This window comes from Stegostoma tigrinum, chromosome 28 (assembly GCF_030684315.1).
Source record: "Stegostoma tigrinum isolate sSteTig4 chromosome 28, sSteTig4.hap1, whole genome shotgun sequence".
NCBI classification, from domain to species: Eukaryota; Metazoa; Chordata; class Chondrichthyes; order Orectolobiformes; family Stegostomatidae; genus Stegostoma; species Stegostoma tigrinum.
In genome coordinates this window covers 13,285,502-13,304,505 of record NC_081381.1, presented here as the reverse complement: position 1 = coordinate 13,304,505, position 19,004 = coordinate 13,285,502, and the positions used below count along the sequence as shown (strand labels likewise).

General features: G+C 42.0%; 1 protein-coding gene across 3 annotated transcripts in view; it reads right to left on the bottom strand.

The window, feature by feature from the left end:
• Window positions 1-19,004, bottom strand: part of casz1 (castor zinc finger 1) — a 128,061-nt gene that overhangs the window by 10,695 nt on the left and 98,362 nt on the right. For 2 of the 3 annotated variants that reach the window (XM_048561646.2, XM_048561649.2), the window contains 2 exons: window positions 17,348-17,555; window positions 15,882-16,136 (listed from right to left, as the gene is read on the bottom strand). In XM_048561646.2, the coding sequence (XP_048417603.2) occupies window positions 15,882-16,136; window positions 17,348-17,555 (463 nt within the window). The remainder of the gene's footprint in view (window positions 1-15,881; window positions 16,137-17,347; window positions 17,556-19,004) is intronic. The other variant, XM_048561652.2, reaches the window with a different exon arrangement.

Below are 19,004 nucleotides of genomic sequence, written 5' to 3'. Positions count from 1 at the left end.
ATTTCTTACCTACTAACCTCATCCCACCTCCTTGACCTGTCCGTCTTCCCTGGACTGACCTATCCCCTCCCTACCTCCCCACCTATACTCTCCTCTCCACCTATCTTCTCTTCTCTCCATCTTCGGTCCGCCTCCCCCTCTCTCCTTATTTATTCCAGAACCCTCACTCCATCCCCCTCTCTGATGAAGGGTCTAGGCCTGAAACATCAGCTTTTGTGCTCCTGAGATGCTGCTTGGCCTGCTGTGTTCATCCTGCTCCACACTTTATTATCCAGGCACTCAGTGGATCTGCTTCAAGTGGGGGTCTAGAGGTCAGGGGGTTGTGCTGAGCATAAGAACATCTTAAAAGTTATTCCACTTGATCTCTATTGTTGAGTGAGAACAGTAGTAGCTGTTTGTCATGCTGCCAAAATTAGAATAGTCGTAAAAATCAATTTCAAATAATTGTGAAATTAGATAACTAGCTCCACCATGAAGTGGATAAATAGCCCTGAATACTTTCCCTGCTTCTCCCCATTACTGTTTCTGCTATTGAGGCACATACACATTTCAATGCAAACAAATAGGACATTTCCCAATAATTTTCGTAAACCTTTCAAAATCAAAACAAACTCCAAACAGAAATTTGCTGCAAAACCAAACAAGATAGAAGTCAGCACCACCTCATGCACCAGGCTCCTTCCTCAGTCAGATATTCAAACACGCTTCAACACAAAGATAACGCTACACACAGCCTGCGGCTGGGGTGTTACAGGATGTGAACACTGCTGCTGCTAATACCATTATTACTGCTGCCGTTAATTGTCTCCAGAAGACATGTCTTACAGAACTGCCAAGGAGACCAAGGCCTGTCACCTTTTCCAGGTGAATGGGAAAGAACAGAGAAGTTCTCCCTGATCTTTATCTATCAACCAACATGAGTAAAGCCACTTACCCAAGTATTCTTTGCGTGCAAATTGGCTGTCACATTTCCTACGTTCCCACAGTGACTAGAATCACTGAATTATTATTGGGCAGAAAGAGGCTATTCAGCCCATTGTGTTTGCGTTGCCTCGTCAAATAAGCATTGTGACTTGGTATCATTCTCCCACCTTCTCCCTTTAGCCTTAGACTTTGTTTCTTTACAAATAACAGTCCGACTCTATCTTGAATTATCACCTCGTTTGAATCTGCTTCCATCATAGTCTTAGGCAGTGCATTCCAGGCACTAGTCACTCGCTGTGTGAAAAAGATTTTTCTTCTGTTCTTTTTGCTTCTTCTGTTAACTACAAGCCAGAAATACCTTGTTGGCTGTAAAGTCCTAAAGTCCTGAAAAGTACTATACAAATGAAAATTCTTTTACACCTTTGTGGCTCATTGGGTCAATTTAGACACCACCAAGAAGCAACCAGAACAAAAGGGATGCCAAACTCTATTAGTGATACAAATAGGAGTTAGGGTAATTCAGCAGATTCCAGTCCCGCAGCAGCGATTACACCTTACGACTACACTTTGGGATGTGCAAAGATGTAACATGCTACAAAAATGCAATTTAATTGGTGATCATTTGTTTTTGATAACAGCCAGTTATTATGCCCTTTCTGAAAAAAAGTTGCATTTAATTTCAGAACTTTGGAGAGAATAGAGTAATCAATCTGAAACATTAACTCTGTTCTCTCTGGAGAGGGAAACAATTTGGGGTTTCCAGCACTTCCTGTTTTTACTTTGAGGCTTTAAAACTTCTGGCTTGTTTGCACAAAAACCACCACACGACTAGACCCATACTGTTACAGAACAGGTAGGAGTGAAAGAAAAGAATAAAAATAAGACAAATAAAAAGACACACTCAACAGAATGGAATTTGCTGCATGTTTACACAGTTACCTTAGCCAAATTACCCTCTACTTTTTACTGAAATTTCATAAAGTCATTCAAGAAACTGACAGGAGGAGATGGCTCCACAAATATTCTGATCCCCAATGACTGGGAGCCCAGCATATCAGTGCAAAAGATCAGGCTGAAACATACACAACAATCTTTTAGTAAGAAGTGATCAGCGGATAATCCATCTCAGCCTACCCCTGTGGTCCTCAGCAACACATACCAGTCTTCAGCTAATATGAATTTCTCCATTTGATATCAAGAAATAGCTGATGGTACTGGATACTGCAAAGTCCATGTCTAAATGCGACAAAACTGGACAATATCCAGGCTTGGAATGATCAATGGGAACTGACATTCAAGCTGCACAAATGCCAGGTGATGACCATCTCTGACAAGACAAAACTTAAACGACAATCACTGACATTCAATGCCATTACCATTGCTACCTCCACAACCCCAAACTAACATTCCAGGAGTCATTTGGCCAGAACTGAACTGGACTCACCATATAAAAACTGTGGCTACAAGAGTAGGTCAGATGCTAGGAATCCTGCAATGAGTAGCTCACCTTCTGTCCCCTTAAAGTCTGTCCACCATCTACTACAAAAGTCAGGAGTGTGATGGAATATTCCTCACTTGCCTGGATGAGTGCAGCTGCAGCAACACTCAATAAATTTGACACCATCCAGGATAAAGCAACCCGCTTGATTGGCACCACAGCCACAAATATCCACTCTCTCGTCCACTGATGCAAGATGCACTACAGAAATTCACCAAAGATTCTCAGACAGCACATCTCAAACTCATGACTACTTCCATCCAGAAGGACATGAGCAACAGATACATCGGTAAACCATCACCTCCAAGTTTTCCTCCAAGCCACTCACCATCCTGACTTGGAAAACCTTCAGTGTCTCTGGGTTAAAATCCTGCACCCTGACCCAATGGCACTGTGGGTCCACCTACAGCACATAAACCGCAGCAGTTCAAGAAGGCAGCTCACCACCACCTTCTCAATAGTAACTATGGATCGCTTTAATCATAGTTAAGAATGGACATGATGTGTTGGGTAAGTCTGAGTGAACATGGGAAACAGCAGTGAGGCACTTTTGGTTAAATGTAACACAGATCTAATTTTCCAAAAATTCACTTGTCGCAGTTGTCACATACTAGGCCAGCACTTATTGGCTCGTGTACAGCTAAGAGCCAACCACATTGCTGTGGGTCTAAGCACAGCAGATTTCCTTCCTTAAAGGGCATTAGTAAACCAGGTTGGTTTTCACAGTAACTGACAGTGATTTCACAGTTGCCATTAGACCAGTTTTTCATTCCAGATTTTTATTGTAATCAAATTTCACCACTCACCGTTGGTGAGATTTGAACCCCAGATCATTAACCTGGGATTCTCGATTTCGTAGTCCAGTGGCATTACCACTGTGCCACCACCTCTTCTGAACTAAACCCCGAGAACTGAACCATGATTTCTATCATTGCCAATTCTAGTGAATAAGTAACAATGTTGAAATGTAATACGTTGTTAGAATTTTTTATCTAACTGTGTTTAATTTTGATCTGAAGCTAACTTGTAATAATTAGAATTAATGCATTAATCAATTTTAGCAAAAAGAGAATAATAAAACCTGTTTAACAAAAACAAAGAACAGTGGATATTGGAAATCAGAACTAACATTAGAAATTGCCCAAAAACCTGAGCTGATCTGGCAGCATCTACAGAGAGAAAGAAGAGTTAACATTTTGAGAAGTTCTGAAGTAGGGTCATTGGACCCAAAATGTTAACTCTGCTTTCTTTTCACAGATGCTGCCAGACTGCTGTATTTTTCCAGTAATTTCTGATTTTGAATACAAAGCCCATTGTTTGTTTGTGAAAGCTCTGTGTAGTTCTGCACTGTGTTGAGCTTTATAATCAATCCAAAAAATGAGCTGAGTTTAATGAGTTTACTGCAAAGAAGATTTTAAGGTATTCACACAGTAATGACAGAAGGAGGAAGGAATTCAACAGTTCAAACAAAATCCCTAAAATGGCAAGGGTGAGAGTTCAGAAAACAGCTCTCACCAGCTTGGATGGATGTTGAGGGGAGCTGCAATATCTGAGTACAGATGCTTTCTTACACCACCATAGTGCTTGGCACAATCACTGTCTGAATTAATGCTGAAAACTAATACATAATGTGCATGAACATTTTGTAGCAGAACCTTATATGTTAAATCAATTGGCATTTTAAAACATATCAATTGTGAAAGCTGCAAAGTTAAGACTTTATGGAAGTTGTTGGTCTGTGATTAGTCTGAAGCTTCAAATCTGATCTATTTTGTAGTTTCCAAAAAAAACCAGAATACCAAGTTTAACTCACATTTAGTTAGTGGTTACATGTTACAAATGTATTGAAATTCCTCACTTTGTTGCAATTTTATGTTTGTAGCAGTTCTTCCAGTTAAAACTAGGTTTCATCAAAAAAATTAAACTTAACTTCAACGTATGGTCATAAGACCATAAGCCTATAAGAAACAGGAATAGCAGTTGGCCATTTGGCCCCTCAAGACTGCTCTACCATTCATTTGGCTCATGATTGATTCAACATTCCTTATGTCCATTTTCGTGCCCTTTCCCATAATCCTTGATTTCCCCGCTGATCAAGAATCTATCTCAACCTTAAATGTACACAAGGTCTCTGTCTCCACAGCTCTCAAGGGAAAGGAGTTCCAAATACTCATAACTATGTGTCCAATCAACAGAAAGTATCATTTTCCTCTGACGTTGAATTTGAAGGTATTAATATTTTGTAATTCATTGAATTTTATTGTGGTGGTGATACAAACTGGAAGCTGTTTTCCGACAATTTTATCTGCTTGTTCTAAACCGTCATGAGGAATCAGACATTTCATTAACTTTTCAAGAAGAATTAAAATAAGCTCAATGTAATAATGCCAACGTTAGCATCTTTCAACACCAGTAGCGTTTCTGTCTAAATCTTCCAACTTAATGCCCAAATTGGACAATGCCCATAAAGAACTGGGCTGCAATTCATTTGAGGAATGGCCAATACAGCACTCAAACGGGGAACACTCAGCCCTCTCTCACTTATGCAGGGCAGATTCAGATTTTGGCTGCATATATTAACATTTTGAATTGCCTTCCCCCTCCACCCCCATAATACTGTTCAATACACCAGCAAGAGTATGATGACAGAATGGTCTACTTCTTGCTACATATAAACATACGTGAGGACCATGACTAGCTCATTTGGCCCTTCAAGCGTCTTCCATCGTGGGTGGTCATCCAGTACTCTGTTCCTGTTTTCGCCCCATATCCTTTGATCTCTTTGATATACAAGGCATTATCTGTTTCTTGAATATATTGTGGCATGGGCTCTACAGCCTACTGAGAATTCCACAGGTTCACTACTCTTTGAGTGAAGATGTTTTTCCTCATCTCAGCCCTATATGGTCTACCCCATATCCTGAGATTGTGACCCCTGATTTTAGACTTCCCTACTAGGTAAAACATCCTCCTTGCCTCTGGTCCTTCAAAACTCTGGTGATCATAGTAAAGTCATAGGACAACAAGACCTAGGTGCAGAAGTAGGCCATTCAGTCCATTAAGTCTTCACCATCATTCAATAACAGCTGATCTGATAATCCTCAACTCCACTTTCCTGCCTTTTTCCTACATTCCTTGATTCCCATACTGATTAAAAAATCTATGGTCAGCCTTGAATATACTTAATGATGCAGCCTCAACATCCCGCTGCGGTAAAGAAATTTGAGTCTATCTAGCAACCTCAATGTTTCAATAAGGTTGCCTCCCATTTTTCTAAACTCCAATGAGTACAGGCCCAATCTGCTCAACCTCTTTTCAAAAAACAGTCCTTTCATTCCTGAGATGAGCCGATTAAACTTTCTCTGGACTACTTCCAATGTCAGTATATATTTCCTTAGATAAGGGGCCCAAAACTGCTCATATTATTTTAGCTGTGGTCCGACTAGTACATCACATAATTTTAGAAAAACCTCTCTGCTTTTAAAAAAATGAGAGAACTGCAGATGCTGTAAATCAGGAACACTAAAACAAAGTTGCTGGAAAAGCTCCACAGGTCTGGCAGCATCTGTGAAGGGAAAAACAGAGTTAACGTTTTGGGTCAGGTAACAGAGGGAATCCAGAGGGAATTCTATACCACAGTAGGCTGTATAGCCCATGTCACCAGACCCAAAATGTTAACTCTGTTCTTTCTCTACTTTTGTACTCCATTTCCTTTGGAAAAAAAAAGTCCCAAATTCACTGTCTTCCCTCTCAACCACTGAATTTGGATGCTAGCTTTTTGTGGTACCTAAACTGTTCTGTTCTGTAGCTTCCTGTAGACTTTCTCCCCTTAAATAACATTCAGCTCCAGTCACCGCCTGTATCATCCTCATAAACCTTCAGTGGATTCCCCCTATGTCAACTATACCCTTTACTTTATATCCAGAAGCACTCTTGCAGACAATGGAGTATCTTTTGTTCCATCAGTCATAGTACTTTTATCATCTATAAGTTACCACCAGTAATCATCTGGTTTCCAATGGATTAATTTACGTACAAACCTTGCTATGGGAATGTAGACTACCAAATGTTAGGGTGAGGTAGAGTGGGAAGGAGAGGGCTAAATCAAAATGTATGTCCTTTCTCAGATACGGAGATCAAAAATGCACAGAATACTCCAGGTGTGGTCTCACCAAGTTCCTATATATAAATTGCTGTTAGGATTCTATGAAAACCTAAAGGATGGTGATAGGCAATGGTGGAGAAGCAAACTCCCTCTATGCAAGCTAGGAAGTTCCAATGTTTGTCCAATAAATCATCGTAAATTAGAGAGGAGTCTCCTGCCTCTATATAAATCGAGGGCCTACTGTGTGGACAGCATGCCAGTTTGGCAGCACTCGACGATAGGTACTGGCCCCAACGTCTAAGGAGACCACCCAAGGTGTGTTTAATTTGTCCTCTTGAGGGGCTGGAGGTATAGGGGTGTTCCTTCAGAACACTGGCAGACATCGGGTCTCCCCTGCCCCCTCCTTGTCCTCCCCCAAAACATAGTCTTTCCAAAAACACCTACAGGCATCTTAGACACTTGGAAGTGGGCCAGAGGGTTGTTAAAACCTCATGTTGTTCCACTAAAACCTCACGTTGTCTGGGAAGTTACAATTCCTCTTATTGCAAATAGTTTAAAATATACAACTTAAAATAAGCCAATGCAGTCATCAGATCCAAACTGCAAAGCCCAGATCAGGAGCTTGGCACATTCACTAGGCTGGCAAATCACTGTAACACAAATGCTGCATTGTCAGAGGTGCCATCCAGTTGATGAACTGAGCACCCTCATGAGGAAGGATAAATCTCCATGACTCTCCCTGAGGAATAATACACTGGTCCCAACAAAAACTACCATGCTAAACAAAGCAATCCTCTTCCACCGACATTCACCCCCTCCACCACCAGGGTGGAAGTGTGTACCAAGTAGAGAATGTGTTCAAGTAGTCAGTCAAGGCTTTTTCAACAGCACCTTTCAAACATACAACCTCCATTACCCAGAAAACCGAAGGAATCATGTGCTTGCAAATATGTGACATATGTACAGCAGATGGAATATAATGTACAAACAGGAGGTCATTCACTTTGATCAGAGGAACAGATATGCAGAGAATTTCCTAAATTGTAAGCAGCTAGAAAATGTAGATGTACAAAGGGACCTAGGTGAACTTGTCAATAAATCACTAAAGGCTAACCGTGCGGATGAGGCAAGCTATTAGGAAGGCTAATGGAATGTTTGCTGTTATTACAACAGGAACAGTGAAATATTGTTTCAATTGTATAGCAGTTTGATGAGACATTATTAGGAGTATGGCGTGCGGTTTTGGTCTCCTTATCTCAGGAATGATATTATTGCCATTGAGGAAGTGCAATGAAGGTTCGCCAGTCTAGTTCACAGATAGTAGGGCTGTCCTGTAAAGGAGCTATTGGGCAACAGACTCTGCATTTTGTAGAGTTTTGGAGAATTTAAAAAAATCATTCATGAGATATGAGTATTGTTGGCTAGGCCAGCATTTATTGCCCATCCCTAATTACCCAGAAGGCAGTTAAGAGACAACCATGTTGCTGTGGTTCTCGGATCAGGTAGGCCAGACCAGGGAAGGATGGCAGTATCCTTCCCTAAAGGATATTAATGAGCCAGTTGGGTTTTTCTGATAATTGGCAATGGATTCAAGGTCATCATTAGACTCTTAATGTCTGATTTTTTAAAAACTGAATTCAAATTCACCATCTGTTCAGTTGCCAAGAACGTTAACTGGTCTCTGGATTAACAGTTCAGTGATAATACCTCTAGGCCGTCACCTCCCCACATGCGAGGTGACCTACAGAATACTTAGAGATATAGTCAGAGTAAACGTATGTAAGAAGATATTTCATCTGATTGGGGGAGTCTAATATCTTAGAGGGTTGTGAATGTTTGGAATTCTCTACCACAGAGGACTGTGGAAGCTCAGTCCTTGAGTATGTTTCAGGTAGACGTTGATAAGATTTCTGATTATCACTAGTACAGGGCTATGGGGATCTGGTGGGTAAAAGGCATTGAAATGTTCGATCAGCCATGATGGGGAGGGGTAATTGGCCTGCATGGCCTACTCCTGCTCCTATCATCTCACCATGGGTACTTATCAACCATTCTTTCATCACCGTTGGGTCAAAACTCAGAACTCGCTACTCATTAGCACCATGGGAGGAAACTTAATACCAAGACCTGCAGTCATTCACAAAGTGGACATCATTTACACTTTGTTAAAATTCCAAAGTACTGTCTCAGGCTAAGAGGCTGATCATTTGGAACTGAGATGAGGAGAAATGATCTCACTCAGAGGGCTGTGGATTTTAGAATGCTCTACCCCAGAGGATACTGGATGTTCCATCGCTGAACACATTTCTGGGAGAAACAAACATTTAGACCCTTGAAGAATCAAGGGGATACGAGGAGAATGCAGGAAAGTGGATGTGAAGCCCAATGTCAAACATGGTTGTACTGAACAGTACAGCAGACTTGAGGGTCTATTAGTTCTTATGTTCATAAAATGATGGGAGATAAAATGAAATGTCTCAGACACTGCTGCCCAAATCGCACAGAAAAATAATTCACAAAAATTATTTGCAGATCGATCTTATTTGCTTGTTTACATATTGTAGTTTGTTGCAAAAGATAGGGACGACCTGATGTTAAAAAATTACTGATTAATTCTTGAAAATTGTTTGCAATGCCCTGAGAAATATGATTAGGCACAATATAAATGCACATTCTGCCTTTAAGAATTACGTAAGATAATTGCAAGTCTCCCTCTGTAAAGTCCTGGGTGTCCCAGTACAGAACTCCCAAGATGTGGTGTTAAAAAGGCTGAACTGGGTTAAGAGAGTAATTGATTGTATTACTGAATGCTACAGGTTCCAGCTGTTGCTAAAGGGCAGATGTTATGGAAATATTTTCAGGAAATGTTAATCATTTATGAAATGTTATAGCAAAACCCGTGTGCTTTCTTTCTCTGCCATAAACACAAATAATAATAACTCACTCTCACATTTGCATAACATTTGCAAAAGGTTTCAATATGTTCTGTATTTAACCATTGTAATAATGCGGAGGCAGTTAATTTTGATATTTTTGTCACGAACACCACACGAGGTTTCATTTATCACACCAGAGGTTTGGGTGCATTGCTGGGTTGTTGCAATTTGAAGACTGGGTGTTGATATACATGTTCAGTAAACACACAGCAGCACACTGAAACTTTTTCTTGGTGCCATTTGCTTTTCTCATCATATTCCAATACTCTCGTCTGTCCCTTCCATCCCCACCTGACGTGGCTGCCTGTTCTAAGGGCGTACGACACCTTACACAGAATCCACAGCACAAAAACAGGCCATTTGGCCCATCTGGTCTATTCCAGCTGAGTCCAGTAAAGATGCATTATTTAGGACCCAGGATATTAAGTATTAGCAGGATAAGACCACATTCAGAGATGAAGTAGGCCATTCAATTAGATCATGGCTGATCTTTTACTGTAATATTTGCCATTTCCTTTAATCCCCAAAAATCTATCAATTTCAGTCTTGACTAAGTTCAACAACTGGAACATTGTGGAAAGATCCAACTGTAAAGGATCAGTAAATAGAAGAAACACATTTTGCCCTCATCAGTTTTATATTTCCCTTTGTACTCTGACACAGCTCTGCGGCAGATGCGACCTGAGCCCAGACTTTCACTGGCGAACAGGTCAGGACACTGCCTCCGCTCCACCTCCTAAATGTTTTTAGTCAACCTGTTTACACCTGTGAAATTCCAGGGAAATTGGGATTTGAATCCTGTCCACCTAGCCCAGTGGTGGGTCACTGCCATTGTGCCACATAATTTGCTGTACTGATTTACAAACAGCTAGCAACTAATTGGCCAGTAACCAATTGCTATCTGTAAGTTTTTCAACGTGCCACATTCACAGCTGCCCTGGAGAGTCATGTGTTATGTAACAGGACACCAGTTTAAAGCACACTGCTTGGTAAACGTAGAGAGCCCTCAATTTTCCATGACTAAACTGTGGTTCATTCTAATACATGGGAACCTGAATATTTGCTCTCTGCACAAAGTCCTTTCAGGTCAATGATGATAATACTCACCCTACTATCGCTGAACTTTCCACTGGGTGCAGGGCGAAGGGAGGTGGTGGGGAATCTTTAGATGTACAAATTGGGCTGGAAACCAAGATCAACTCTTTTGCCTCCTTTCACTGGGGTGTTTAAACAAACTGTGCCTGCTCTGCATCTCCATTAGCATAGGCAATAAAGTGGCTCTGAACAGCTAGGAGACCAACCCGGGATCTGCAGCTGATGTCAAATATGTAAAATTTCACCAGAATGGGTGAAGCAGAGTCAAAGCCTCCATTTACTGCAGATTCTGGGAGAATGAAAGAAAACTGGACAAAGAAATCCAACAAAAAAAGATAGTTGGGAAGGCCCCTCAGTATTAGTTCTGCCTTAGTGTACACACAGCATCAGCTAATACTCTCAAGATAACCTGGAGTGGGTGACCATACACCTTCAGGCAAAGAACACTGGTTCAAGGACAAGACAAAGTCTTCCTCTACTGACATTTGGCAGAACTATCAGCAGATTCTTTATGATCAGAGATAATGGGAACTGCAGATGCTGGAGGATCCAAGATAACTAAGTGTGAAGCTGGATGAACACAGCAGACCAAGCAGCATCTCAGGAGCACAAAAGCTGACGTTTCGGGCCTAGACCTCTGATGAAGGGTCTAGGCCCGAAACATCAGCTTTTGTGCTCCTAAGATGCTGCTTGGCCTGCTGTGTTCATCCAGCTCCACACTTGGTTATCTATATCAGATTCTTTATACTGCCTCTAACAAATAGCAGCTGTTGCAGACTATTTTCCCCTTACCCAGTCTACATACCTTTGTAACCATACCCCAACACATCACTCCTACCACCTATCATATTTGGGGTCTTTTGTGTCTCACTCCATTTGTACATGCCCAGTATTCTGTCATGATTGAATTGAGTCACACTGAGCAAAGACATATTGGGTATCAGATGAATGTTCTAGATTGTAATAATGACTGCATTTTAGAGTCTTAGAATGATGCAACATGGAAACAGGCCCTGGATATTTCTGTCGTGTTGTCCTCTTGCAGTCACATTGTCCTCTTGGTGTGGACTAGTCCATATTTGTTACATTGTTGTACAAGATATATCACGTAGTTCAGATTGTGTGAAAGGTTTCAGTTAGCATTTCCTTCTCATTAAAGATCTTGTCGATGTTAGAATGAAAAATAATGGTCTTTGTCTAAGTGTCTAACATTTCAATGCAATGATAAAGTTTAGCCCAGAAGATGGAGTCCAGTTTCACCACTGAATTCATCATCCCATAGACACCTACACACAGTAACAGAGGGAGATGATTCATTCCATCGAAAGGGTTTTATAATTCACACCGATTACCTCTTGAGTGATGCAGAGGTTGTGCCTCCATTACTCTGATAAACCAGTCCAGATAGTAATCACACACTCTGTGAAGAATTAACCCTGAATTCCCAGAGCTGAAACTATAGAAGGTTCTAGTCAGTCTACACTGGAATGCTGGAAGCAGGTTTGTTCCCCTTACCCAAAGAAAGCTATACTGACATTGGAGGCTCACTCGGATCAGAAAGCTCACTCGGCTGATACCAGGTATGAAGGGACTGTCTTATGAGGAGAGGTCGAGTAGGTTGGCCCAATATACATTGAAATTTAGAATGACACATGACTTCATTGGAAAAAACAAGTTTCTTAGGGGACTTTGGCAGGGAAATTGTGAGAGTGTCTTGGATCAGGGGGCATAATCTCAGAGTAATTTAAGACAGAGACGAGGGGGATTTTTTCTTCTCCAAGAGGGTAATAAATCTATGGAATTCTTTATCACAGAGGGCTGTCTAGGCTCGGTCAATGTATATATTCAAGGCTGAGGCAGACAGATTTTTACTCAGTAAGGGAGTCAAGGGTATGGGGAAAAAGCAAGGAAGGGCAGTCGAGGATAATCAGATCAGCCATCACTTAACTGAATGGTGGTGAGGATTGTTATTCTGCTCCTATATTTTGTGGACTAATGGTCTTGATGTGCGCCAAGTTAAACCCTAGGGATGTGGTCATTGGTGTAGATTGAGCAAATTTCTGTGTCATTTCCCGTATCAGCTCTGACAGAGGCTCTATATTAATTCTCTGAAAGTCTACATTCAGGAAATATTCCCTCTGCTTTCCAACTATATTGGCTCCCAATTTGAGCAATGTCTAAAATTTTCATCCTCATTTTCCAATCCTCCTAGCAGAACAACACTGCCTCCATCTCCATAAACTCGTTCAGCACCATAACTCTCCTTTAAATCTGGCCTCAAAGTTGAGAGAGTAAAGAGCGTCAAGTTGCTGGGAGTGACAATAACTGACCTGTTCTGGACTTCCCATGTAGATATGATGGTCAAGAAGGCACAACACCTCTTCTTCCTTAGGCAGCTCAGGAAATTTGGCATGTCCACAATGTCTCTCACCAACTTTTATAGATGCACCATTGAAAGCATGCTGTCTGGGTGCATAACGGCCTGGTATAGCAACTGCTCTCCCCAGGACCATAAGAAACTACAGAAGGTGTTGTGCACAGCCCAGACCATCATGGAAGCTGACTTTTGATCCATGGACTCCATTTACATGGCTCACTGCCGCAGAAAGGTGGCCAGCATCATCAAACATCTATCACACCACAGTAATGCTCTCTTACAACGTCTTCCATCGGGCAGAAGATACAGAAGCTCGAACACACTCAAGGGCAGGTTCAAGGACAGTTTCTTCCCAGCTATTATTAGACCGATGAACGGACTCCTTAACTTTAAATAATGCTGATCTTGGTAATGTTGATCTTGCCTAGCGCACACCCTTGTGCGATGCAGCTTGAGTGTCTCTGTCTAGTTTTTTTTAATACTGTACAATCTGTATGTCTTTGCTTACTATGATCTGCCTGTACTGCTCATTAACAAAGCTTGTCACTATACTTAGGTGGACATGACAATAAATCAATCAATCAATCTCTGATTTGAACTGTACTGAAATCTTGGCTATGCTTTAGCTGCAATAGCTCTAAGATCTAAAGTTTCCTCCCTGAACCTCTGTTTCCCTGTCTGCCTTTTTTCCATTAAACTTCCCCATTAAACATACCACTTTGACCATGCTTTGGATCACCTTCACTTGTATTTCCTTAAATTGCCCAGTGTCAAATATTGTCTGATGGTTTTCCTGTGAAGCTTACTGGGATGTTTTGTTCCATTAAAAGTTATATTTATGTTTGTACATGATGATTGTCAATGATTGGAGAATTATCGATTTTTTGGCGGGGAGGCAGTGGTGAGCAGCCAATAGAAATGGAAGGGCAATGGTCAAACAGGAGCACAGGGCTCAAAAAATGCACCTTAACCCATGAGTCCTGTGACATCTGAACCCATTCCAAAACATGACTGGGTTACATTGCTTAGGAATGTCAAATCCCATTAATGGACAGAAATGTGAAACCATAGTCCTGAAGTGTTGTTTACACATTGAAGATTTTGAGGTGTGATATGACAGATTCCTGAAGAAAACTGACTGTTTTCAGCATTTCCCAGCTTTTCTCTGGTTGATGTACCACGGTCCATCAACCTTGGACCCTGACTATTCCACCATCCATTGCTAGATCTTCCAACGGTAGAACTGAGAGTTCTTCATCTTTAGCATTTCCTCTTCAATTTCTTCCCCACACTCCCTCTCTCCTCTTCTCCACCTTTCAAATCCTTCTCAAAATAACATGCCAACAAGATTTCATTCTCCCTCTCTAAACCACAAATTCCACGCCACACAGACTGGTACATACTCCTTCCTTTTGTATAGTGCACGGAGGAGACATGTACACATATGCATCGGCAGCAGGAGTAAGCCCACTCAGCCCCTCGAACTGCTTCACCATTCAAATCTGACTACTTTATATTTCTGCCCACCATTAATAATTTTGCACACCATCATGCTTATCAAGAATCTACCTGCCTCAGCTTTCCGAAGACTTTGCTTCCACTGTCTTTTAAGGGTCCCCATGTGAATAAAATTCTCATCTTTTCCATTTTAAATAGTTGACTCTTTATTTTTGAACGGTGACCCCTGTTTCTAATGCATTGGAAGAACTGGTACCAAAAGCTCCATATAATTTGGTTACTGTTATTGAAATAATTATTTGATGACTGTGAACCAGCAAATAATTATTAAGACTCTGATACATCTTTTAGTTTCCAAGTAACCGCTAGAAATCCTTCCCCAACAGCATTGTGTGTGCCTACATCCCAAAAACTGCAGCAGTTCATGAAAGCTGCTCACCACCACATTCTGTGAGATAATCTGGGGTGGGCAATAACAGCTGGTCCAGCCAGTGACACCCACATCTCATGAATGAATAAAAAAAAGTTAACTGATTATGGATATCAAAGGTAAGAAAAAAAGAAAGTGGGAAGAACACAGCAGGTCATGCAGTTTCCGCATTCTGAAGTAGGTCACTGGACCTGAAACATTAACTCTGTTTTCTCTGCACAGATGCTGCCAGACCTGCTGAGTTTCTCAGCATTTATTCTTGTATTTATTTATGGATTTGGTATTTTTCACAGGGCAACTGAGCTGATCACAACTCCATTTGGTTACAATGGGTAAAACCCATTGTTTGCAACTGCTCCTGAAGGTTTAGCCACAAACCGTTCAAGGCACCGGAACAGAGATTCAGATTCAATTACATCCTACACCCTCTTCAATACATCCTGAAACTGAACACCATTCATCGTAGCTCTGTTCTATCAGGAATTCCTGTCTGTTTTTGAAACTGTTCATGGGATGTGGGCATCGCCGTTATGGCCAGCATTTTATTGCCCATCCCTAATAAATTGAGTATCTTGCTTGGACCATTTCAGAGGGCAATTAAGAATCAACCACATTTCTGTGTCTGGAGTCACATGTAGGCCAGTAGATTTTCTTCCCTAAAGACACATAAGTGAACCAGACTTTTATGGCAGGGTTTTATGGCAAATGATTGTAGTTACATGGTCACCCCATTTTAACTCAATTTCACCTTCTGCCATAGAGAGATTCAAATCCTTGCCCCCAGAACACTAGGTCAGGAAGTCGGACTACTAGCCTAGTGACATTAGCACTACTCTAAAAGACTTTGCTGAGATAGAACTGTATTAATCCTACTGCCTTTTACAACCAAAGACCTTTCCACTTGCCCATGATTTTGCCACACAGGAAGCCACTCACTGCTTACTTTGTTGCCTGGAAGCAATGATTAAAAAGACATTTCCATTACATTTCACCATGAATAATGAACAGGCCCCTGCAGTCATTTTTTCCGTTAAGTGAGTAAACCTTGGTTCGAGTACCTGCAGCGTCCTGTACTATTGGGACATCGCTTTTAATCGGACTAGGAGCAGCAATGATCGGGCTGAAACCGGGCGTGCTGGTCGGTATGACAACATTCCTGGTGGTCCCCAGATTCGCGCTGAGTAGAGAGAGACAGGATGGAGGGAGGAGAAATGGCAGTGAAGGAGGGGGAGCAGGAGATGTGAGCAGGGCTTGGGGAAAAGATGGAGATGGTGCAGTGTGGACAGCATCAGCAGCAGTAGCAACCGGACAGCCTAAAGAAATATTCAGAAAAGCAGGAGAGAAACAAAAACAAAACTGAAATGAAATCACAGCCAAGCACCACAGTGAAAAAAAAAGATGAAAATGAAGATGCAGTTAAAAACTGTCAAGTTAAACTAATAACAGTAAAGAACGATGCAAGATATACAGCTGATGTGGTTTGTGTGCACGTTCTGCCTGAAAATGTTTTGGGGGAGATCATGTATTACAATACAATATCCATTTACCACTACAGCCTCTCTCCCGCATTGAAATGCTGGACAGGTTAATCATCCCAAAGGAAACATGACTCTGGCCAAAATACACCCTTTCACCTCATTCCTGAACAACCAGATGTTCCATGTTGTAGAAGGACCCCAGCTTTATTTGGCTTCTGGTATCAGTTGGTTTTGAGCACCCTGAGGTTATGTGCTTCAGGTTTATGACCGTCCCCCAACCTTTTCATCAGTACAGACCACTATACCTTCATCTGTTTGTTTAACTTGAGGCACAACACAGCCAACATCGAGTTCTGCCATTTCAGATCATCACAGCTGCTCCCATTTCTTTGGACTGCATGTGGTACAAATGGTCTCTCCTGCCTTCCATGTCACCCTTACTATTACTATTTCTACCCTTTCCTTGCCTCGGAACAGTCAAATGGTCGAACTCCTTTGCCTTCTGCAGTCACAGATCTTAAACTTTGACTCAGTCACACTCCCTTCACAGTCAAAAATTATTTCCCCTTTCCTCCAACAGTGTCTGACCTGAGTGTTGTCACTGTTTTCGGTTTATAATTGAGATCTGCCTGTCTAATTTACATGGCTTTATATTTTCAAAGCTGCACTATCCTTCTAGGAACCTGCTCAAAGATACTTACTTATTTATCAACCTGTTCAGAGATATTATGTCACACCTCTGGGGCAGGTGAAACTTGAACACAGAGCTTCCTGGCCCAGAAGTAGGGACATTGCCACTCTGCCACAACACCCTTTAAGATTGTGTCTAATCAGCCTGTTCCAGATATATTATGACACACTGCTGGAGCACATGTGTCTTGAGCACAGGCCAACTGATTCAGAGGTAGGGACAAGATCATTGCACCACAAAAGCCTCTGGAACATATTTATATTTTGATTAAGAAGCCTCTCCATTTGAGGACGGTACAGAGCCTGTTAACTTCAGTAGTCTATTGGAGAGGGACGCAGTGTGGTAGATGCCTCACCAGCTGCACTGCTTTCATTTCCAATGGGCGTACTCGTGCAGCTTCGGTCCGGCACGGAGGACTCCGAGGACAGACCTGCAGGGCTCGTACCCGCTGGATAGTCCATGTACTCGTCTGTTTCCGTGTCCATCATGTTGGGTGTTGAACTCATTGCTGAGGAGCCGGTAGCAACAGCCACGCTTCCCAATGCATCGTCACTCCTGGGACCCTGACAAGAAGCAAAACTGTAGTCAAAGAAAAGTCAACTGGATGAACAAGCCAGGAGCCAGAGCAGCTTCCTCGGAGCTAGTCCCACCCTGCCATGTGTGCAGCAGGAACCAGCTCACTGGCTCTGAGGAAACTCCCATTCGTGGCTGTTTGGCCCTCCCAAAGATCACCCTCAGTCCCCCGACTCTCCCATTTTAGCAGCTTTATCACCCTGTCTGATCATTTGGACATGAAAGCTAGGTTGTTAAGTATATTTACAGCTGGGATTGATAGGTTTTTACTCAGTAAGGGAATCAAGGCTGTTGGGGTAAAGGCAGGGAAATGCAGTTGAAGAGTATCAGATCAGCCCTAGTCTCTCTGAATTGCAGAGCAGACTCGATGGGCTGAATGGCCTACTTCTGCTCCTATGCCTTATGGTCTTACACAATCAATGTAGAACACAGCTGTTGGTATGGTTGTTCAATCACCACTTCTGTGAAAAAAAATTCTTCCTAAATTTCAACTGGAAACATTTTCTCACAAATCATCTTTGTTTCCTGGTGATATTTCCTTAGCTCCATATGAATGGATCATCTGGGTTCCCGTATTCACTCGGTTTTTTTATGTCTGTGAAGTACTCTGTCTTAAGCTGCTAAGTTCAGCTTCTCCAGTGATGTTTTTGTTGTGACAGCCCTAACTGAACCAGAACCTCCAAAGATGATCTGTCCAGTGTACTGTCAATCTCCACCATTATCTCAGCTTTTTTGTGATGCCTGGATAAGTTTGTTAATGTCTTCATTTAAGGTAAGGAGAAACAGATAACAACCACTAATTGCTTAAGCACACATGTATAGGGACTGGGAGGCAGTGATAATGTCACTGGACTAGTTATCCAGTGCCCCAGGTTAATGCCTTGGGGTTTGAATCTCACCATGGCAGATAGTGACATTTGAATTCAATAAAAATCAGAAATTTAAAAACAAACGAGCCAATGGTAACCATTACCATATGTCTCACGTACAGGGAGTGGAAAGACTGAGCGGTCAATAAACTCTACCCATAAAGGAAGCTGTTTGTATCTCACTAACTGACTTGGGTCCAGCTTGACTAGTGTCAAACCTCTCCTTAGTGTCAGCACATAGTCCTGATCTTCAGGAGGATGATAATGTGTCAGTACAGTACTCTGAGAGCAGCTACAGCCCACACTGGTGTAATAGGAGCTGTGCTGCTGTAGTAAAACCTATGCCAAGGTTTGGAAACCAGGCTGTCAATGAGGACCTAAGATAAGTGTGAAGCTGGATGAACACAGCAGGCCAAGCAGCATCTCAGGAGCACAAAAGCTGACGTTTTGTGCCTAGACCCTGTCAATGAGGACCTGATGGTTGCCTATTCAGTGTCAGTGACGAGAGGAAACAGCCACGTGTTTGGAGGTGGCGGGGAGGAGGTGGGTTCAGTGGCAGCTGAACAGAGA